General features: G+C 35.5%; 1 protein-coding gene across 1 annotated transcript in view; it reads right to left on the bottom strand.

Annotated features, from left to right (window-relative positions):
* Window positions 1-3581: 3581 nt before the first annotated feature.
* Window positions 3582-24561, bottom strand: part of CPD (carboxypeptidase D) — a 67995-nt gene continuing 47015 nt past the window's right edge. Inside the window, exons 12-21 of the mRNA XM_045525282.1 lie at window positions 23558-23881; window positions 21668-21863; window positions 16442-16577; window positions 15372-15503; window positions 14491-14586; window positions 14327-14391; window positions 10335-10466; window positions 9598-9783; window positions 9191-9290; window positions 3582-7777 (exon numbers count right to left, since the gene is read on the bottom strand). Of these exons, the coding sequence (XP_045381238.1) occupies window positions 7551-7777; window positions 9191-9290; window positions 9598-9783; window positions 10335-10466; window positions 14327-14391; window positions 14491-14586; window positions 15372-15503; window positions 16442-16577; window positions 21668-21863; window positions 23558-23881 (1594 nt within the window). The 3' untranslated portion in view covers window positions 3582-7550. The remainder of the gene's footprint in view (window positions 7778-9190; window positions 9291-9597; window positions 9784-10334; window positions 10467-14326; window positions 14392-14490; window positions 14587-15371; window positions 15504-16441; window positions 16578-21667; window positions 21864-23557; window positions 23882-24561) is intronic.

Raw genomic sequence — 24561 nt, forward strand, 5'->3', positions numbered from 1 at the left:
CTCTGACTTCAAAATATGCTGAGTGTGATTTCCGTATAGATTTACTTTTTCCTTCTTGTATTTTACATTATTTTGCAATAAAATATTGGGAGACAAGTAGCTAAGCTGCCACTAATGTTTTCAGCTACCTGGAAGTTCACCTTCATTGTTTGTTTGTTTGTTTGTTTTTTCAGAGACAGGGGCTCACTCTGTCACCCAGCCTGGAGTGCAGTGGCCTGATCACAGCTCACTACAACCTTGAACTCCTGAGCTCAAAAGATCCTCCTGCCTTAGCCTCCTGAGTAGCTGGGACTACAGGCACGTGCCACCACACCCATAATCACCTTCATTCTTGAAAGACAGCTTCAATATAGAATTCGATGTTGGAAGTTATTTAATGTGCTCCCTAGCACTTTCAAAGTATAATTTCAATATACTTTGGTTTCCATTGTTGGGTGAGTCTAATCTCTTAGTAACTGCTAATTCTTTAAAGTTAACCCATTTCTCTCTGCTTTATATATATTTTTTCTCTTTGTCTTTGGTGCTCTGCATTTGCACTGATGTGTCTAAGTGTGGATGTTTACTTTTTCTTGCTTGGATTAAGTTTCTTTAATCTATGCACTGATCTCTTTTATCAGTTTGGGGAAATTCTCATTGTCTCTTAAAATAGTTTCCCATGTTCTCTTCTTTCTCTTCTTACCTCTAGAACTCTGATGATCAAACATGTAGTATTAGTATTACGTTAAATCCACATTTTTTACTCTCTCCTTCATATTTTCCTTTTGTCTTTGTGCTGCATTAGAATTTCTACAGACCTATCCTCTACTTTACTGCTTCTCTATGCCCAATCTACCACTACAACTATCCATTTAATTTTAGTTTCTGTACTTTAATTTACAGAAGTTCTATTATTATGGCTCCCTGTGAAAGTCTCAGGTTTATCTTTATTTCTTTGAAAATGGTACATATTATTTGTTTTAGTGTTTGATAATGTCAACATCTGAAACCTGCATAGAACCTTTTCTGCTGTTTTTGACTGGTGGGGAAAAATTGTGAGGTCTCCCCCAACTCTAAGATGGAGATACCTTACACTAGAGATTTGAGTGTAATTCAGTCACCTAGAAGCAGTACCACCACAGTTTAACACCTGGACTACCCAAGCTATGCATAGCTGGCCAGGTTCTAGACATCCTGTTTTCTATGCCCAGTCCCTGTTTCACAAGTATTCCATTCAAGTCCTGCTAAATAGAAAACTGTTTATATAATATTTTCTCTTTTGCCCTCCCCAAACCCACATCCTCCAAATAAAAGCCTCAGCAGCCAACTCCTTATTATCTTTGCAATTTTTCTGTAAATCTAAAACTCTCTAAAATTATTTCTTAAGAATCTAGCAGTTCTCCAATTCAGTCATTACCATAACCTGCCCATTCCCCATCTATTCTATTCCCTATCTTTAGAATCAATTCTTTCAGTCACCTCAGATCTTTCAGATGCTAGATTAAAAACCTGTTTGGTTTTTAAAAACTCTACTAGGAATCATATGATACATAATAAATAACAATAATTATAAATATTAGCGTAACTCCAACTATTTGAAATTAGCAATCTAGACTTTCCCCATGACCTTTTCATTTTGGCTGAACCTCGGTGACAATCACAGAATATAATGCATTTCATCATGACAATTTCTGTTTCATCTGCACTCTATTTCTCCATGTCCCATCTTAAATTTCTACACCTGTTGGTTTTCCACCCACAGGCTTGACTTTATCACTGCCTCTTCATACTGCTTCTGATTGAATCAATAAATTATCTTTGCTGAATTTGAGGCATGTGTCTCAGTATACTCCCACTTCCAATTACCATACCTTCAATCTAATCAAGTAAATCTCACTCCTTTGTCTTCAATTTTCTTCCATGCTGGCCTCTGAACTTGAACATGTTTCTACTCCATATGGGCCAGCATATCTCACTTTTGCTCACCTTGTGTACATTTGCCTACACAGTAATAGGGAATAGGATCCCATTTGACCTCAGCCAAAACACCAAAAAAAAAAAAAAAAGCATGCTTTTAATATTCTGATTAATGTAGGTGGAAACTGTATTAAAGTTAAAACTGCACATTACCTACTGATTTCATAGCTTTTAAGTTGTGGGTAATAATTAATGGCATATTTATCTGAGGTTTTCAATAAATAGCATAGAATCCGTGGCATTCTAACTGCAAGTGAGAATAAGAAACGAAGACCTACATGATGGCACCTATTCGTAATTGAGTACTGTATGAGTATTGACCATCATGTTTACTTTGCTGAAAACCAGTTTTTAGAATTCTGAAAAACTGAACACAGTTTGTAGGTAGATTACTGTTTATGAAACAAATCAAAAGAGTTCTTGATTCAGGTATAAGAAAATTCCTGAGAAAAATTCAGGAAAATATTTCAAACATTGAAAGAAAAAGAACCATATCACTGTTCAGACTTCCTGTAGCAATTAAGGCTGCTTTCACAGAAGAAGCATAAATACAATCTAATTTGATTTAAAAACAAATACAAAGCATTTGCCACAATTAAAACTTTACTGCATGCTTTAGATAGTCTATTAAACCACAAAATGGAAATTTTTTTGAGTATTCATGTCTAGGGATTTCTTATAAATTAAAAAGATCACCTGTAAACAGATCTTTGTTTGTTCATGTATAAATTAACTTTCTTTAAAAGTGATCAGAAAACATTGCAAATGAAGGAAAATGATGCTGGTTACCACAGGCATTCAATTATTACGCATAGCTTACATTATTTCATTTAATTCCCACTGTAATCCTAAATCCTATCATAGATTGTTCCTTAACCATTAGAGAAACTGAGACTCAGAGAACATTAAGAAACTTGTACAAGGTCACACAGGAAGAGGAAGCAAGTGGCAGAACCAAGAATCAATCATAGATTGGTCCAACTCCAAAGTCCATGCTCAAACCTCTCTGCTTTACTTCTTCCACAGCAGAGACTTTCTTTGTAGAGGAACCAATCACTATTGAAGTATAGCTATTTTATTTCCTCTGGTCTAGACTATGAGTTCTTTGTCAGCAGAGCCCATATTTCTTGTATAATTTTGCTTTCCCAATTCCTATTAGAGTAGCAGTAGCAACAAAGTTTTGCCATATAAAAAGCAAAATGAATTCAAGCCAATGAATTCATCATCACTGTGTCTAAAAGTTCCAGGACACATTATTCTAAGTGGGCCTCACCTGGGAAAATAACTAAATTTTTAACAAGCAAGTTTTAAATGGGTACATAAATCTTTCAATGGTCAGTTTTATGGTGTCATCGTGAAGTGATTAAATAAATATGTATCCATCTGAGCTACAAACAGAAAAGAGAACTGTGGCTACTATACGATATGATTATTTCAGAAACAAAAGCTTTCTTCTGAGTCAACTCATAAAGACAGAAACGTTCTACAGGTATTCTGAACCTTGTACTATTTTCCCACAATATAGGTAGAAAAACTAAATACATAACTTTCAAATTGGAACTAATTATAACTTTTTCTGGCCTATTGCTTCTAAAAAAAGATTTGGAGACAAAACACAAAGACAAACATCATAAAATAACTTTTATACAGGATTAGTAGATCTGTTTACATATAAAAAAACAGAAAGAACCTCATTACAGTTAGATTTCACATAAATTACACAGATTGACTTTTTAAAACTACTATTCAACTTCATTTAAAGTCCCTTTTAAAAATTTCATTTTGAAGGCACAGTGCATGAAATAAACCAATGACTGAAGCACTTGAGATGAATGGGTGTTGCACACCTCATATAAATAGCTATAGATTGCTCTGGAGCTGAGGAGTATCACTCTGAAACAAATGGAGAGGTGAAAAGTTGATTTTAATCTGATCATTAAAAAATACCATTATGTCATACCTCCAGAAAATCTGCAGCATGGCCAGCATAGAATGTAGTTAGTACACTCATGCCATTTATAAAAACCATAATCATATATTTACATAATTTATGTCCAATTGCCTCAAAATGGTAATCTACTTTCAAATTTCATAATGTATTTTGTCAATCAAAATCAACCAAGATAATAGTCTGAAAGTCAAGTGGAACCACTAATGAATTATTGCTAAAAATAGGAGAAATTGGTATTAGGAGAGATTTCTTCATGAACTAGAACTCCAAGTTCAGTTGATGTTAATCAAGGACCCTAATCACCCTCCAAAATTCTGCTTTAATTAAAACAAATTAGGAACTCAAAGAGTTCTCAAAAAATTGCTAGGCAGAAAGTCAATGAACATCAATCATAGTGGAATTTTTAGCAGTAACAATAAAGCAAAAATCAAGGGGAAATGCTGGGTTGCTACTGTTAAAACAATTCCACCCAAGAACCATAACATAGGGCACTGTTACAGCATTCATAGCCACGAAGCTTTTAATACAGCAGGGGCAAAACCTGGCACAAGTGCATTTCTGGCAATAACAAGATAAAACTATTTAATGCCGAGAATAAATGGAAATGGACAAGCAGGTCACAGTTACTAAGTAATTGGTGTGAGCTCAGAAACACAATAAGCTCAGACAAAAACACTAACCTTTTATTTATTCATCAACTCATAATTAGTCTTAAGTTCAATAGTAATTAATTCAGCAAATCCCATTCAGGCAAAATTTATCAAAGATTAACCAATCAATCACACTGGGCCAAATATACAATATGTTTCCTTTCTGGAGCACAATAAAGTACCAAAGCGAATCCCTTCCATGTGCATTGCAAGCATTCCTCAGCTGGATAGGATCCCAATCACTACCAAAGTGTTCATAACATACATCAAGACCAAAGGGTCTTTCCTTCTGAAACTATAATACTTGGGCCCATCTTACTGAACTACATAATCGGTACAAGTACATTCACATAGGCAGACAATTCAAACATTACCTACTCAATCACTTTGCTTTTAGAGGGGAAAGTGGCTTACACACTGATCACCAGGACAAAAACCATGCCTTGTGAGTAAAGAAAGGCACAACTCAGATTGGGGCAAATTTCTTAATACTGTGATACTTACTTGCCTCCATGACTCCAAGGAAATGGAAAGTCTCTAGGAGAAACACTGAAGAAATGTGTCCCCATCCCATATGGCTTCAATGCCATAAGCAGTTAATGTGGTGTAATACTAAATTAGATCAACAAATAGAAGACAGAGCAGGGCTGAGAACACAGTTTTAGTAGTCATGGATCATGTACATTCATGTTCATAGGGTAACACCAGTTGAGAGGACTTATTTTCCAGCTAAATGCATTATTTAGAAATTCATTAAAGATTTAAGATTTATAGCAGAATTTGGGTTTTTTGTTTGTTTTGTTCAGGAAAAATTCTAAAAGAAGTATTTGTATGTTCATTCCTTTAAAAACTTTATACACATGGCTGGCATGGCCTCCGGCCACTGACATGTACAGTTAAAGACACGTTTAATCCAAGAAAGAAGTAAATGTAAAAGGTATTCTCTAGTGAAGACCAATGCTGATAAAGCAAAGGCTGTCACATCAACTTTGTTTCATTTATAGCTGTAGTATCCCAAGTAGGGCCAGATACTCATAGGCCCCTTATTGGTTTTCTAACTTTGTACTCTTAAAATTAAAGCTGAAAAAGAGCAATACACCATATCCTTAAAGAAAAAATAAAAGATTAGAAGAAATTAAATCATATATATTTCATTCACTGCTAGTATCCCACAAGCTTTGTTCCATGTATATGGTGGGATGAGACTGAGGTGGCAGAATTTAGAGTTGCTAATACCAGGATTAATACCAGAATGGCTTAACCTGGAATCACTCAGATTTATCACAGATACTTACTAACAAATGTCATGACCTCACTATTCCTGCTAAACAAAATCTCTTTTTATAAAGCCACTTTGGATGCATTCCTCACAAAACCTGGTTGAATGACCTAGGTGGATGGAGGGTAAACCACTCTACATGAAGACTTTGGAGTAAGATGCGCTATCATCGCACCACGAGGTCCTCACATGAAGGCTTTGGGATGACTGATACATTAATGGATATAGAATACAATTTGAAAAGATGAGAGCAAGTTTTTTGATCCCCTGATTTAGTACAAGTTCAGCAGCAACTTGGCCATTAAAACATTCAAAGGTATTAAACCATTAGATCATTGGTAAGACTCATACTTACAAAAAACATCATTTCCATTGAATAGCATAAGACAGACACAATAAAACGTAAATCTTTCAGGTCTTTGCCTGATTGGCAGTGAAGATGACACTTTCACACCGTGGTGTTATAGCACATGGCAGTTCATAGTTTACATTTTTTTTTTAAATGGAGGGAGCCACATTTAAAAGCTTTCAACTGAATTTTAACAAAATTGGTTGATCAAAAGGAGACTGTCAAATGAAACATTAGGACAAAGAACCCAATCATTTTCAGAGGCCTATATGAACAAGACAGGCCAAGCTATTTTAATAATAATAGTATGCTATTATAGGGCGTAGGCTTGGGCTGGAGCACAAAGTATAGATATTTTGTGTTCAAATGTAGGTTGAGTGTGCGAGTAGGTCTCTTCCACACTTCCACATATTTTCAGTAGAATTCAGATCTTGTAGATGGGTGGGTCATTTGAAAACCATGAGTGTACAACATAGAAAAAGGTTCAAATTTAGGAAATAGTAAAGAGCTAGGCATTTCTAGAATAAGCTAGTCCTTCACAGATAAAAGCAGCAGCACCTGTGGGTTTTTACACAGTTAAAAGACAGGCAACATGAGTTTTAGCTTTTGCCAGATCTCCCTCTCAGCTCCATTCAAGTGGACATTTAGATCTTTCACAACAAAGCCATTAAGTTCTCCCTTAAAATGGGGTATTTAGAAGTTTGCTAAACCTTACAAGAGAGGTAGTGAAATCCTTCTTAGAGTGCAGCCCACCAGTTCTGATCTAGCCTTGGAACAAGTAGGAAGCCAAATGCGGAAGCCCATTTATTCATTTCCTAACATTATATGTGTTTAAAAATCAATTCAACCTCCATTAAACCTGAATAAAAGAAACTCCAGCTACTTCATAACTAGAGAAAAGTACTCCTCAGTAGGTTGAGAAAACCGAGTTTTTAAAGCTTAATGTCAGATTCTGACTGCTGTCCCTGCCTTAATGTTTCTGGATTCTTTTGGCCATTTAAAATAAAGGAAAAAAGCTAAAGCCACTAGTAAACACCTGATGTACAAAATACAACATCCACTAGTTGGCTTTATGCCGTTATTACGTAAGCTCCAAATAGCTCATCTTAAATTAAAAAGAAAAACAAAGTGGCTGTCCCATCTCTGCTGCATAAATAGACATCAGATTTCTTTTTAAAGGTTAAGAGTACTTTAAGGAAGGGAAGTTCAAAACTGCCAGCAAAATTCACAGAGAATACAAATTTAGCAAGTTAACTTCCCGAAGCTCTTTGAAAAAGCAAGATAATTTTTCTTCTTAATGCAGTGTCTCCCAGTAGGAACTGTAATTTTGCTTGGTTCTTATGCTGGGAGATATGCAAAGTGTGTTTTTCAATGTTTGCTGGAATATAATGTTTCCTCTTCAGTGTCTGTTTCATCTTGGAACTCATGGCTTAGGAGGGACTTCTTGGAGCCAGTTGACATCATGCGAATTTCATCTTCATACTCATCATGATGCTGCCTGAGCCGATGAAAGCCATCCTTGTGTCTGTTGGACTTGATTGAGCAGATGCACCAAATAATGCAAGCTGTTAGGATCAATGCCGACATGGTGGCACCTGCCAAACAAAAACCATCAGGTGGGTGGTGTTGTACTTTAAGGACATGAATATGCAGCTACTTACAATAGCACTTTTAATAATATGCCCCTCATTTATTTTATTTTTATTTCATTCACTTAAGAAAAACTTTTTATTATTATAGAAACAGTGTATGTATAGTACGCAAAGTTAGAAAATAACAGTTAAGCAAAAGTAACAAAAAACAAAACCATAAAACCTCACATCTTTATATTTTTATTACCCAGAGATCATTTTTAATTATCTCAGTGTAATTTTTCCAGATCTTTATGCATGTGTATGTATGTCTATTTTTTCTTTCACCACAAAGAAATTACACTGTGTCTATTGTTCTGCAACCTGCTTTTTATAACTTCTACTTTTCCTTTTCAGTAACTTTTCGTTTCATCCAAAACCCCTCATTTATTTTAAATTTGTACATAAGGGTATCAAAGAGTCTTAGTAACAAAAAATAATAAAATAATAGAAATTAAGTTCACAACAGCTAAGAGAGACAGGGTTAAACCACAGCCAAATCCTAGCTCCTGTATTTTTAACCACTAAGTTATTCACACTTTATTTGATTTGAGCAAAAAGCTCTTTAAAAACACCACAATGGGCTCTATCACTGGACCAAGTTTCCAATATACTACTTTCAACTAAGGATCTCTCCTACATACACCTTGTATTAAAACTTGGTTATTTTGCCTCAAGTCCAAGTTGCACTTAGAAATGAACTAAGGCTCTTTGGGTCAAATAGATACAATACAGAAGAGTATTTATTTTGCCACATATTTTTTTCTTCTTAACCTTTCAGTAATTCAAGCAATGCCACAAATTAATCATGGAGAAAACAAACATTTCCTCATTCCTGGATCTTGGGAAAGAAGAACTAATATAAGTTAAAGTCCTCGGAATTTCTAACCTTAATATTATATAAAGCAAATCATTCATTCATTCATTCAACAACTTTTCATTAAGATCCACTATGAGCCAACCATGGTTCTAGGATCTGGGGATGTAGATAAACTCCTTGCTCTCTCAGAGTTTATATTTTAGTGAGGGAGACTGAATATAGACAAATAAATGAACACATATATAATATAATGTCAGCTAGTCATAAGAGCTATAAAGGAAAAAAGCCAGGTAGAGAAAGTGACAGGGGTACTATTTTAGTTAGGGTGATCAGGGAAGGCCTTTCTGTGGAGGTGACATTTGAGTACAGACCTGAAAAAGTGAAGGTCAAGCCATGAGAACATATGGGAGAACAGTGGTCCGAGAAGATCATGTTTAGGTAAGGAGACATTAGAAGAAAAGTAATTAGCTTCAGGTGATCATGGAGGTGATCCACTCTCAAACCAAAATGTCAAGACTGGTTTTAACTTTAACTACTAAAAATTAAAATTTCTTTACCTGATACAGTGACGACAAGCTCCCTTGGCAAACCAAATATCCGATTATCTGTGTCAAAGACTATAACCACAGAACTAGCTGCATCATGATGCACAAAAACCTAGAAGGATAAAGTGCAAGAATTATGAAAAAGTTTGCTTAAGGTGTAACGCATCCCTGCTACATTCTTAGGGCCGGCAGAGCAAACCAAGGAGATGATTCACTGTCATTTGAAGCATACAATATGTTATCAAAATTTCCCTTTTGTTGCCAAAGGATAGACAGATAACAAGATATCATATTCAAGAGGTGGTCATACTTTCTATTCCTTTATTCCCCTCAAGCTTTCTAGCGAGAGTTTCAAAATAAAATAGAAGTATTATTATGAATAAAAATTTACATGATACTACTCAATTTGAGTTTCTTACCTGTGAATGCTGTTGCTGGTACCCATCAGCTATGGCATTGATGTTATGGACACCTGGGGCTAACAGTACATGGAAATAACCTCCCTCTTTCGTGTGTACCTTTATTCCTTCATTAAGTACAATGACTGCTTTAGAGATTGGTTTTCCAGTCTTATCTTTAACAAATCCATGAACTCCCTTGTGAACCTGAAAAAATGTTTAAAACGTAAATGTATGTTTTCATAATGCCAGGTATTCTGGAGGCAATAGTTTGAAGCATGGCCAAAATCAACAAAACAAACCAAAAAAACCACACAACCTGTAAGGCTTGCTTATGTCTCCCTCCCCACTGACTCTGACCTTGTTTGCTACTCATTCAATGCTTCCAAGTCATAGAGATGGAGGTAAAAAAGAACTCTGATATAGTCAAAGCCTAAAGCATTAGAACCCAACCTTCTAAGACTTTGAATGATTTCCTTCCTACCATAGTACACTGACTCCAGTAACTGTGTGTGATATTCAAATCAAAGAACATGCAACATCTTGCAAGATCAAATTACCTGAATTACAGCAGATTCCAGATACATAAATGAATGGTATCTATTTAGGAAACATAAAATGGACAAAACTCTCCTTTCTATATAAATTTTAAATAAATAATATAAATTTGTGGTAAAAGATTAAGACAATGTTTTGATAAAACTTTCCATTGAACATATTCCTGGGAGTTTGCTTCTAGTTAAAAGGGAAAGACTCACCTCTACCAACATGCTAAGAAGAGATCGTTTATTTTCTGCCCACAAGGAAGGGAGTTGTGCTGCACTAGGAAAGTAGCAACAGCTTGTGTACACTGTGATTTCCGGACAATGGCCATAGGTGACACTATAATCCTAGAATATAAAGTTCAAAATCAAATGTGGGAAAATTAATAAATAAAAGTAAGAATGAGGCTTTGTAATACAACAGGTAAGTGAAATAAAAAGAAAACCTTGGCAATGTAAACAAAGAATATGTAAAGGATTTTATGGCAAATATAAACAAACCACTCTGTATTATAATCAGTCACAAACATGACAGCTCCTAAGAGAGCCTTTGAGGACAGGGACTATGTCTAATACATTTTTATATCTCCAGTGCTTCCCAGAGTGCCTGGTAGGTGGAGGAGGTTTATTATAGTTTGTTGAATAAATGAATGAATGAATAAGTACATGGAGAGGGCTAGCTTCCCTCTAAACCCACAAACTTCACTGCTGTTCTCAGAGCTCTGGAAAGAAGAAAAAGCATTTGTCCTCTGATATCCTCAACCTGTAGCCTGCTGGTGACAGTAGTCACTGCCTGCAACATAGCATTTATCCAGGCATAGGAACTGCCTGTGTAGACGGGTTCAAAAACCTAACTTACCATATTTCCCCAAAACCTGTTCTTTTTCCTAATTCAGTTAATAGTATCAACTCATTTTCTCACATAGCCATGAAATCTCTTGTCTTTTACTTCATTTCATTATTATCAAATTCATAATTTGCCAAATCTTATCAATTCCACCTCTACACTACCTCTAAAACATCATCCTTTGACTCCACTCCCACTGCCACTACCTTAATCCAGGCCCTCATTACTTCTTGTCTTGACTATTCCAAACCAGTCCCCCTGCAACAGTCTATCCTTTCTCCAAACTATCTTAACTGTCGAGAGATTAATTTTCCCAAAGCACAGCTCAGATCATGTCCCTGTATCATCCCTACTCAAAACCTCAGTGGCTTCTCATTCTTCACTAAAACAAAGCATTCAAAGCTCCAAACTCTCTTTCCATTCTATCTTCTGCTGTTCTCCATTACACCCCATATTTTAACTAAACTAGACTGTTCCATACTGCTTCCTGTCTGCATCCCAAATGCTATCTCCTCTAGAAAGAGAAGACTGTTATTTCCTGACTAGATATAATCTTTTCTGTCTTTAATTTCTCATGGCATGTTGAAAGTTGCTTTCTTCTAGATCGAATCGATAATTCTGTAACATAGTTATTTGTATAATAGGCCAGGGAATAAATATTATTTATCACTAATACAGCAAAGTGCCACCCAGTAGCAAGAAGTTCTTAGTAAATAAAGGAGGTAAGGCAGTCAGGGATGGGAAGGTAGTCAATTTTCTGGTTGTACACGTGAATGAAATGACCAGCTAACCATGCATCTGCAAACAACTCCTGCCTAATTTGTTAAGTAGATGGACAACCAATTAATTTGCTGTTAAAAAGAAACTACAGAAGACCTAAGTAAATGGAAAGACATACTATATTCACGGATAGAAAGACAATATTGTAGAGTTGTCACTATTACCCAAAGTGATCTACAGATTCAACATAACCCATAAACAAAATCCCACACCTTTTCTGCTGAAAGAGAAAAGCCAATGTTCAAATTCAAATGGAATTATAAGGAGCCCTGAATGGCCAAAACAATCTTTAAAAACAACAAAGTTAAGGGACTCACACTTCCCGATTTTAAAACTTACTACAACAAAGCTACAATAGTCAAAATAGCAATATTGGTATAAAAATAGACATGTAGGCCAATGGAATAGAATTGAGAATCCAGAAATAAATCCATACCTCTATGGTCAAATGAATTTTTTTTTTTTTTGAGACAGAGTCTCACTCTGTTGCCCAGGCTAGAGTGCCGTGGCATCAGCCTAGCTCATAGCAACCTCAAACTCCTGGGCTCAAGCAATCCTCCTGCCTCAGCCTCCTGAGTAGCTGGGATTACATGCATGTGCCACCATGCCCGGCTAATTTTTTCTATATATTTTTAGTTGTCCATCTAATTTCTTTCTATTTTTTCAGTAGAGACAGGGTCTTGCTCTTGCTCAGGCTGATCTCAAATTCCTGAGCTCAAACAATCCACCTGCCTCAGCCTCCCAGAGTGCTAGGATTACAGGCATGAGCCACTGTGCCTGGCCAATCAATTGATTTTTTTTTTTTTTTTTTTTTTTTTTGAGACAGAGTCTCACTTTGTTGCCCAGGCTAGAGTGAGTGCCGTGGCATCAGCCTGGCTCACAGCAACCTCAGACTCCTGGGCTGAAGCGATCCTACTGCCTCAGCCTCCCGAGTAGCTGGGACTACAGGCATGAGCCACCATGCCCGGCTAATTTTTTTGTATATATATTTTTAGTTGGCCAGATAATTTCTTTCTATTTTTAGTAGAGACGGGGTCTCACTCTTGCTCAGGCTGGTCTCGAACTCCTGACCTCGAGCGATCCACCCGCCTCGGCCTCCCAGAGCTAGGATTACAGGCGTGAGCCACCGCGCCCGGCCCAATCAATTGATTTTTGACACGGATGCCAAAACCATTCAATGAGGGAATATTCTTTCCAATAAGTGGTGCTGGGACAACTGAATTTCTACATATAAACAAATGAAGTTGAACCCCTACCTCACACCATAAAAATGAACTCAAACTGTATCAATGACCTAAATACAAGAGTTAAATCCAGAAAATCCTTAAAAGAAAACTTCATAACCTTGGATTTGTTAAGGGATTCTTAGATAAGACAATAACAGAATAAACAAGAAAAATAAAATAGATAAGGTGAACTTCATGAAAATTAAAAACGTTTATGCATCAAAGGACATGATCAAGAAATTAGAAAGACAACATACAGAATAGGAGAAAATCCTATCATATATCTGATAAGGATTTAATACCCAGAATACATAACATCCAGGATATATTCTTTATGTTAATATATAAAGAACTTCTACAGCTCATTAACAAAAGGATAAACAACCCAATTTAAAAATGGGCAAAGGACTTGAACAGGTGTTTTTCCAAAGAAGATATACAAATGGCCAAAAAGCACCTGAAAAGATACTCAACACAATTAGCTATCAGGGACATACAAACCAAAACCACAATGAGATACCACTTCACATCTACTAGGATGGCTATGATAATTAAAAAAAAAAAAAAGTACTGGTGAGGATATAGAAAAACTGGAACCCTTAAACATTGCTGATAAGGAAAATGGTACAGCTACTGTGGAAAACAGTTTGGTGGTTCCTCAAAAAGTTAAACATAGAATTACAATATAACCCAGCAATTCCACTCCTAGGTATATATCCAAAATAATTCAAAACAGAGGTTTAAACAGATACTTGCATGCCAATGCATTATCCACAATAGCCAAAAGGTAGAAATAATGCAAGTGTCCATAAACAACAAATTGATAAACAAAATGTGGTATGTTCATACAATAGAATATTATTCACCCATAAAAATGAAGTATTGATACATACTACAAAATGGATGAACCCTAAAAACATATGCTAAGTGAAAGAAGCCAGACACAAAAGGGTAAATATTGTATGATTCCACTTATATGAAATATCTAGAATAGGCAAATTCATAGAGACAGAATGTAGATTAGAGGTTCCAGAGGCTGTGGGAAGAAGAGAATAGCAAGTTATTGATTAGTGGGTAGAGAGTTTCTTTTTGGGGCAATGAAAGAGTTCTGGACATAGATATGGTGATGGTGGTACAACATTGTAAATGTAATTAATGTCACTGAATGGTACAATCAAAAATCGTTAAAATGGCAAAAAACAAAAAAAACCTGTCAGGTTAATTTTAGGGCTAAACAAGTCAAGAAAGCCATCAAGCAGATGTCATTCACTTCGAAATATCAGAAAAGTAGCCTATTCTTTCACTCGATGGCCAATATTCATAATTCCATTCTAACCATGTTCTATAAAGCATACCTTCATGCTGCCCAGGTGACTGTGCCATTCTGCTCCACGCATTACTCCTCCTGGAATATTCTCATCTATAAAAGCATTGAGAAATGTAGAATCAATAAGATCGTAAGGCGAGACCCCCTCCCCCGCAAATGCAACAAAAACATTAACAAAAGGTAAATACTTACCTGATTTATTGGGGCAACTGGGCTGACCCATGTGCATCGACGGATGATTATTTGCATAAAGAGATGCCAAATGCTTCAGAGTCTCTTTATTTTCCACTACAAAAAGAAAAATTCAGAAGCCAATGAAGAAATCCAAAAGATTTTTCTCCAAGTTCACCTTCATGGATACATGCCATCTTCTCCGAGTAAATTTTACACTCTACTGAAGTTTATTGAGAATTATAATTAACGAAATGGTTTTTTTTTTTAGTCCAAGATAATCAGACTAAGAACAAACATTTTTCTTATATTAACAGGTACCAATGGTGAGTACACAACAGGCTACCACACTAAAATACAAACTTGTATTTTGGGGTAACTGTGGCCTAATAACAATATTCTTTGTAAGCTGCATTGAAAACAATCAAAACTATCTCCATATACTGTGACCCCCACAGAGATTCAACAAACAACTGTTTAACTCACCATGAGGTGTAACCAGTTAGTCAAACTTTAAAGCAGGGGAGGGTAACTCTGTCCTGTTAATATTTGGTTACATATGAATTTGTTGAGGCAGGTATATTATGTCATATTCACTTGTATTCCCAATATCTATGGACATAATAATTGCTCAATAAATGCTTGTGGACTACATTGAACAGTACGTAACAGATGTAATAAGATGGATAGACTCAATAAAGCTAGGCTTTCATTAGATCTGACCTCTCTTCCCCAGGTAACTGTTTGAACTGCTGATGTATGTACAGTCTTCTTACGTCAGTTATTTGCTCATGGAATGTGCTCAAATGCTCATCATTTAAAAAATTTAGGAGAGACATTACTTAATTGGAATTTTCTACCTGAGGTTAAATAGTATATATATGAAATGACATTCTACATACCTGTCTGTACAGGCTTGTCATATGGGTATGTGACTAGCACAGAACCACCATCTAAAGCAACAGAAAGACTGAAGTCCTGTTTTTGAATCAAATTTTCAATGATGGCTTTAGTCTCGGGCTGGGAGGCATTATCTAAAAAAGAAAAAAGTCAAATATAAAATACCAAGTTTTAAATCTTAGTATGAGTATCCATGAAAATAATATCTACTTGAACACAAAATGCTAACTTAAAAATTTGTAGATGAATACTGTATTTCTCCATAAGGCACTACCTCAAGCAAGAAAGATACATTATAGAAGGTAGGTTATTCTGAGTTTTATATCAGGATACTAATGACTCTAAGCAAGTTAAAGAAAATGCTTATTGAGGAAAAAAAGGGAGAGACATATCCTGCTATAAAAAATAACTTAGAAATATATTAACATAAACTATCTTTGAAAGAAAATAAGACTTTCAGAAAGCAAGGTGTTTTTCGCAGCATTGTTTATAAAAGCGAAAAATTAGAAACAAGCTAAATGTCCATCAGTAGAAAATGGCTAAATAAACTGGAGTATTGCCATAGATTAATGGCATACTAAGAAGCCATTAACAAGAATGCTGGAGGTCTCCAAGTACTGAGATGAAAAGATTTCAACAACATATTCGACGAAAAAAGTTACAGAATGATACAATAGTTGATCCCATATAAGTAAAGAAGAAACAGGCCCCTCCAAATCAACATATAGTGTGTTTGTGTGTGTGAATGTGTGTGTGTGTGTGTATGTGTGTGTGTGTACATGTATATGGGAAGGTTGAGAAAGAGAGAATACACATCTCTATACAACTAGTGATGAAACTCCAATATTATTGATTGAATTTCTATGAAAAAAACTTTAAGTACTTTTGCAAATGAAAAAGGAGAAAAATTCACAAAGTTTTCTGGATGTCTGTATTCATCTATACCTTGCATTCATAACCTAGACAAGAAAGTACCCCATTACTCATTGACACAATAGGAGGAACCAATCTCCAAGCAAAAAGAATGAAAATTATCTCCAAAGTACTTTAATGGCTTAAAAACTAGTCTTACTTGTGAAGTCCATATCTAGGTCTTTGCCATGAGCATTTGTTCGTCCTATCTTTGAAGTACAATCTTTCTCTTGTGCTCTCTCTCGCCCATCCGGATTTAGAGAAGGGACAATCACAATCCTAGTCCTGTCAACCAACTAAAACAGAAACAGAAATCAACAAGTTTATTAGCTCTATGTAGAATCAATAGGTACCCTCCCATGCATGTCTCAAACAGAAAATCTTTATTATTTATTTTAAACACAGTTAATTTAAAAGGTAGAACACTAAAAGAAATATATAAATAAATAAAATTTTCTCATGCTTCAAATAAATTAAAAAGAAGCAAAAAACTACTGTACAACTAATGTTCCCAGAAACCTCCTGGTGACTTAGAACAGGGGTCAGAAACCACTATCTGCAGGCCAAACCCAGTCTGCTGCCTGCTGTAACAGTTCTATTGGCACACAGCCATGTCTGTTCATTTATATGTGACTGCTTTTGTGCTATAATGGTAGAACTGGATAGTTATAACACAGAGTGCTACACAAAGCGTAAAATACATACTACCTGGCCTTTTATAGAAAAAGTTTGCCAACCACTGGCTTAGATCAATAATAATAGTGAGACTGCATTTTCCAGATTAAAAATGAGAATGTATAATCTGACAAATATCAATATATGTTTGGAAACAATCAGACAGAAGAGTTGAAACCAATGCCAAAAAAAAAAAAAAAGGAGGTGGGATATTTGTCTTACCCATAATAATTTCTCCTTCAGGCGATCCATAGCTACTCAATTTTTTTTTTGTTTTTTTGTTTTTTTGAGACAGAGTCTCACTTTGTTGCCTGGGCTAGAGTGAGTGCCGTGGCATCAGCCTAGCTCACAGCAACCTCAAACTCCTGGGCTTAAGCGATCCTACTGCCTCAGCCTCCCGAGTAGCTGGGACTACAGGCATGCGCCACCATGCCCGGCTAATTTTTTTTTCTATATGTATTTTTAGTTGGCCATATAATCTCTTTCTATTTTTAGTAGAGACAGGGTCTCGCTCTTGCTCAGGCTGGTCTCGAACTCCTTACCTCGAGCGATCCGCCCGCCTCGGCCTCCCAGAGTGCTAGCTAGGATTACAGGCGTGAGCCACTGCGCCCGGCCAATAGCTACTCAATTTTTGATATACTTCATCTTATATATTTCTAATAGTAAATCAGAATAAGTGATCCCTGGCTTATTTATTCTGGCAAAATAGTCTACAGATTGAAAATATTTCAGACCCTTTAAATCATTGGTTCTAAATCTCTCCCGGGGGAGTTTTTTTTCTAAGGTATACCTTGAGCTTCATCACAGTTCTACTGAATCAGAATCTCTGGTGATGGGGGATCTCTGGACATGTGTGTATTTTTTTAAGCTCTCTGCAGGTAATTCTAGCCCAGGGGTGGGGACTCTGCAGCCTTAAGGCCACATGTGGCCTTCTAAATCCTTAAGTGCGCCCGTTAGACTGAGTCCAAATTTTACAGAACAAATTCTTTTATTTTTATTAATACATTTTTGTCTTTTATATTTTTATTTTTAAAATGAACGTATTTAAAATATCAAAGAATAAAATAAGTTTCAACAAAGTAATACTCCCAGATTGACTGGCACAATTAGAACATTAGCAAGCCATAGGGGTTAAACTGACAGCTGCTATGCTCAGGATTTAGTTCTAACTTCTCCCCACCCAGGTGGTGCCACTACCACATGAGGCTGGTTGTCGAGAGTTTATGGGGGTTGAGTACATCAGTCTATTATCAGCTTTTGACAACACTGCACTGTGTTTCTGTCTGAAGTGGAATTTGTGAATAGTTGCACAGCTGGACAGTACTTTTTAATTATGTCTGCTTAACAACCCATGATGTCAAAAAAGAAGACTAAGAGAATGCTGAAGGAAGAAAACAGATTTTTTAATGAGGATTGGGAATTGCAATATTATCCTGTTTCTGCTAAAGATAAGACGATTTGCATGCTTTGTGATACTGCAATCTCAACATTAAAGAAATTCAATGCTCATCAACATTATAACACTAATAAGGACCACAAATATTTTAAACTAGAGGGACAGGTGTGAAAGGTTGTACTGCAGAAATTAAAAGATAAAAAGCAAAAGCAAAGACAATTCTTTCAAGCAGTAATAAGACCTGGAAATAACGCCACTGAAGCAACTTATAAAGTAGCTTATATACTTTGGAGAAAAGGGAAGCCATTCGGTGATGTAGAAAGTATGAAAGTATGCATTTGTTGAAGTTAAAGGATGCTTAGACCCTAATAACGTTTCAAAGTACAAACAACTGTCTTTTTCAAGGAGAACCATAACTGATTCACAACATGAATTAGCCTTCAACTTAGAAGAACTTCATGCAACACTTCAAAAGGAAAATATATATTATTCAATCACTTTGGATGAATCAACTGATACTACAGACTCAGCGCAAGTTTTATACTTCATTCCAGTCGTAAGAGAAGATTTTCTTTGCTACAAAGAGTTACTCAATTTGGGCACTCTTATAAACACAGCACGGGGAACAGATATCTTCAACAACTTTCAAGGTAAATGTGAATTTGGGCTGAATTTGGTAAATTTAGTGAATGTACGTACAGATGGTGTACCATCCATGACAGGAAAACATGAACGGTTTATTGCACAGATAAAAAAGTATTAACAGATCCAGATGCTCTGATTTCTTTTCATTGTATCTTGCATCAGCAAAATCTCTGTGCTAAAGCTACTATGTTAAGTGACACTTTGCAACAAGTATTAAGTATTGTTAACTATATTCATGCAAATGTAACACAGCATGGTCAGTTTCATAACATGCTAAAGTTGAATGATGAGGTATTCAGTGTGGTGTGGATTTGCTGTATCATTCTAAAGTGTGTTGCCTATCACAGGGTCAGGTGTTAGCCAAAATTTTATTTCTGCGAGAACAGATAGTTAAATTTAATGACGAACAGAATCAGGAATGTGAATGATTGAAAGATTTCCACAGGAATGTAGCATTTCTGTGTGATATCATGTCAAATCAAAATGACTTGAATATTTCTTTGCAAGGTAAAATTAAGTCTGTATATGATATGTGGTAAAAGATCCAAGCATTTCAAAAAAAGCTATCTTTTTTCAAAACACTTGTTCTTCAAAAGGAAGTTTCAGATGAACATTTCCCTAGTTAGCAAAGGTCACTGATGAGCAGGATGATATATGCAAATCATTTGAAGAATATGCAGCTACTATAGACCTATTAATTGGAGAATACAATAAAAGGTTCACTGACTTTGAGAATCATGACATCACACTCAAATTAGCATTTCAGCCTCACCTAGTTGATATCACCAAGACACCTACAGAACTACAAATGGAACTGAGATCTCAGTAGATAACATTTTAAAGTCATTGATCCTAAAAAAGATCCAACTGAAATATGGAAAAATACAGAATACCCATGCCTTTGGCAACATGCCTTGCTTTTCAACCACTTATTGCTGTGAATCTACATTCTCCTACCTAACCCAAATCAAGATGCCCTTAAGATCACAAATGACTGACACTTACTAAGGATTGACTGAAACTGCAGACCTCTATGCTGCAACCAAATATTCAAATACTTTCCAACAAAAAGTAGACACAACAAAGTCATTAAAAGGTTAACTTTAAAATTAACAATTAGTTTTCATTTTTTGAAATTATTAAGTACATAGTAGTTAGATTTTTACAAAATAATGTACATTTTAAGCATATCTAATTTAAGTTCTTTAAATGTGGCCTTATTGATTACAGCTAAATTAATGCAGCCTTCCAACATGGAAAGGTTCCCACCCCTGTTCTAGCCCTTAGCTCAAAACAAATGGCAATCTAAAATGATCTAGTCTTGTGAGTGAACTGTTTAAGTCCAGTTAGACTCGTGAAGCAAATTCTCATCAACTAGGCGTTTTGAAATTCCTGCTAGGCATTTTACCTAGGATATACAGTCTTTTATAAAAATAAGACCAGTAAGTTGCAAATCTGGACAAATATTAGATAACCTAAGGCACTTTAAAGAAATATTGATGCCTCTACTCAGGCATTGGTTTTCTTTTTAAAAAGGCTTTTCAGGTATTTCTAATATGTAGTCAGGATTAAAAAATACTGCCCTAGATACTCTCCCAATTTTAAAAAGACAAAAAATGTCTTTGACATACTACTTGCAACTCACATGAAGAGGTCAACAGAATTTGCTTTGCTGAAGATGGTAAAATAATTTTTGATCAAGTCTAATTTAAGTTCATCTTACTAAATCACACAGGTCCCTTCTGATCCTAATCATGACACCAATTCTTCCAAATTTCTTCTAGGGGAAGCAGAATGGCATAACAAAACTGCATGGGGCTTTAAAGTGAGGCACACTTGAGTTTAAATTCCAGTTTTTCCAGTTATAGGGACCTCCTAGAAGTTAATGAATATCTCTGTCTCAGTTTGCACATCTATAAAATGAAGATAATCTATCACAGGATTGAAGATGAAATTAATGGGGTATACAAAGTACTTGGTATAGTATCTGGCACATAGTTTTAATATGTATTCAACAAATATTAGTTCTTTCCCCCTTTCCTAAGTTCACTATGGACTGTTGCAATTAGTGAGTGCTGCAGAAGGATGCACTCTTTCCTTCTTTTCTCTGAGACAACACAGAACCGGGTTGCTTAATCCTATGTGATTAAGCCTCTGGGATCGAATTTCTTTTCTATAGTCATGGATGGTTAAAGTAGACAATGCCATACGCTTTATCTAAAATCGCTTAGCAGCCAAAATGTCCAATAATTTTTTATGTACTATATGAAAAGAAAAACTACATTATCTTTCACTAGATTTTTCAAGATAGGGTTCTAGTTACAAGTAACTAAGAATGGATGTCCCTCAAGTTAGAATATACAGAACTGCGAGTAAAGATTTAAAGAGTAGCTTGGCTATTAAATAGAGGACTGAATGTAAATTTTTTGTATTTTTTTCCTCTGTGCCTCTTAATAAATACAAAGAAATATAATCGAAAGACACTATTAACAATGAGTATATACTACAAAGATGGTTCATTTTTAAAGAGCAAAGTTTATAATGTTGTACTAAAGGTGCCTCTGGATAAAATATAACAAGAAATTAAAAATTTTTTAAATGGTGCCCTGAGGTCAATGTATCACTGCGCTTTTTCATTTTAAAGCATGTCAATACAGGTTATTCTCTTACTTGGGTAACAGCTGGGTTCTTTTTGTAGTTCAGGCAGAGAAATTCTGCCAGAGCCAAAAGCAGTTCAGTTCCAACTGGAGCATTTCCATGGATACCAGCAACAAAACGAATCTTTGGTTCTTCAGGCTCAGATATGTTGGGCTTATTGGAGATTTCGAGGGACCAAATATGACGATATTCAGCACTCTGTCCCAAACTTTCAAAAACCAAAAGACAAAATGTCAGCAAGTAATCAAGCATTATGTTAATGCTGTTTTATGGATTTTAAAAATAGAAATGAAAATAAAACAAGAGAAGCTTTAAAAAGTCTTTAAAGATTAATCATTGTAACAAAAAATCTTAAGAAAATTAGTTTTCCTTGACCAAAGTCAAACAGAAGATATTATCAGATTTAGGAAAGATTATGATTTAGTTTAGCATTTCTCCAAGTTTAGTCATTCTCATACCATCTTCACAATATTTGCCCTATCTTCTATAATCTGTAATACTATGTAGTTAATATATCTTTTAAATTAACTCACATTTTTTACAGAAATATTTAAATATACATAAGTACATATTTATGGCCTGCTTTCTTTTAACATAAAGGGAAATTTATTAGAATTAGATAGAAAAAATATGTTAGCATTAAATTGAGAAAGATTAATAGAATAGAAAAATTATTGTTTTCTCATCATGGCATTCAGTGATACTCATTAGTGCCTGTTGGTATACCACCTGAAAATGTCTTGTGCCCTGTAGGGCCTACACCACTGGCAAGTGTGTCATATTTTGAGGCAGTATTTAACTAAAAAGTGCATCTTGACTTAAAAGATTAAAAAATTAAATGAAGTAAATAGGTAATAAAATAATGTCCAAATTAGGGTTTATTTTAAACTAAAAGTATGTAAACTCTATATGGCACTAAGATGTGTGATACTAAAACCTGAAGTAGGCAGAAATAATAAAGATTCGGTTGAGGAAGACAGGTAATTGGTATTGCCAAAGTAAATATCATTGTTTGCATCTATGAACATTATAAGTCAGAATTTAAGAGGTAAATTTTCTGGTAAAATTAAACGAACCAATGAATAAAGACAAAGTAAAAAAGTAAAAAGCTAGATAATGTTCATGAGGTATGCAGTAGAGAACTATAAGCTCACCACAAAATGGGAAGACCTTACCTACAATAGGCAAAGCATAGTAATCAAAAAAATCATAGAAATAATTTTGGAGTAACTGTAACAAGACTTAAAGGGGTCCAATAATGAAATAGTGCAAGTGAGGCAGAGAGGCCTCAGAAAGTGAAAGTAAAGGCTGTCTCAGCCACCAGCTTTACATAAGCCAGTTCTGCATATTTTCCCCGGAACCCTCAATCACACAGGTCCCTAAAGCTTCATGTAATAGATCTGTGAATAGTGAGTAGAGTACAGGAAAAAACAGCAACTAGGCTTCATTTTCTAATCTGAAGAAAAGGTCACACATGATCCCTGACAGGTGTGCTCATAGTTCCACATTCCTCCCTTGCCCCCAGCAAAATAAAATAAAATAAGCAATGTTTAGCCAGAGCATAGATCTGTAGCTGAGAAATGAAAAGAGTTTTGAAATCAGTCAAAGTAATTATTATCAAGAGCAATTTTGCATTTCCTGAAGGCACAGGCTATATACATATCCAATCTAACAAGTAATTCTCCTCCAATGTTCCTCAAAAAAGTTCCTCAGCTTCACTGTTAGAAAGTTCTCCAAGCAAATATCTGTTGCAAAAAAGTAAACTCCAACTCTTTATACATTCAGCTCCCAAATATTTCTAACTACATTACAAGAACCATTCAACGTGGCTAATGTTGAATGTACCCTCTTAACAAAAAACAAAAGAAAGGAAAAGAAAGACAGCAAGAATGTGACACTTACTTGGTAAGATTTGTAATATGTGGATAGTTCATTACAAGTCCTCTCAGAAACTCTGATAAGTCTTTGTATGAATGGTATCGATAAAGAGCGAGATTTGAGGAGGAGGGTAACATGAGGCCTTCCAAACCATTCTCAGCTGAAAGGTCTTTAATTAAAGCTTCAAACTCTTTAGTAGTTGGATCACTGGCATCCTCAGTGCTGGTGCTATCCCCCTTTCCTTTCTTGGATTCATTGTTTGAATCTGTTGAGGATCGAACAAGTGTGAAGTTGACCTGAATAGCACCTTCACTCTTCACAGTCACATTCTTGGTAACTGGATTATACCTATAATAAAGGAGATGGATCAGAGTCACACTTCTTCAGCTGGAGTACCCAAGCCCTGGGAAACAGACGTGTGCGGAGGATGTGTGGATCCTTGGGATAAATGTGGTCCATCTTCCTAAAGAGTAAAAATTTTAACTTTGAGTAATTTATGACTTCTTAATACATAAAAAACAGACATGGGTAAACTATAAAATATGAGTGAGTTTTTAAGATTAAATATATGACTTTAAAAGAAAGTTAGTGCTTGTAGTGGATACCCCTGGAATTTGAGTTCACTTGTCTGCCATCAGGGTATGGGGGGAAAAGATTGAGAGGTACTAGCATAGGACATTCTTTACCAAACACATCACTCTTGCCCTGTTTCTCAGATCCCCTGCTGTTTTAGTTTATCCAATACTCTGCCAAAATGGAAGGATTAACAGAAGAGACTTCATTACTCATTAGTGTGAGGTTCAAACCCATCCATTTATGGACCGCTAGATATCTGAAAGCCATTTTAAAAAAAGGTAACAACAACAATAAATGTTTTCATGTACTTGCCATTACTTCAATGGGTGTTCAGACTAACTCTTCAGAAATAAGTTAGCTAGTAGGGGAAGAGGAAAATATACTGTGGTAACATCTATACTTATCAAAACATAAAAAAGAAAACTACAAGAGGGTAAAAATAAATTTCAAAT

The sequence above is a fragment of the Lemur catta genome, chromosome 15 (assembly GCF_020740605.2).
Source record: "Lemur catta isolate mLemCat1 chromosome 15, mLemCat1.pri, whole genome shotgun sequence".
Lineage (NCBI taxonomy): Eukaryota > Metazoa > Chordata > Mammalia > Primates > Lemuridae > Lemur > Lemur catta.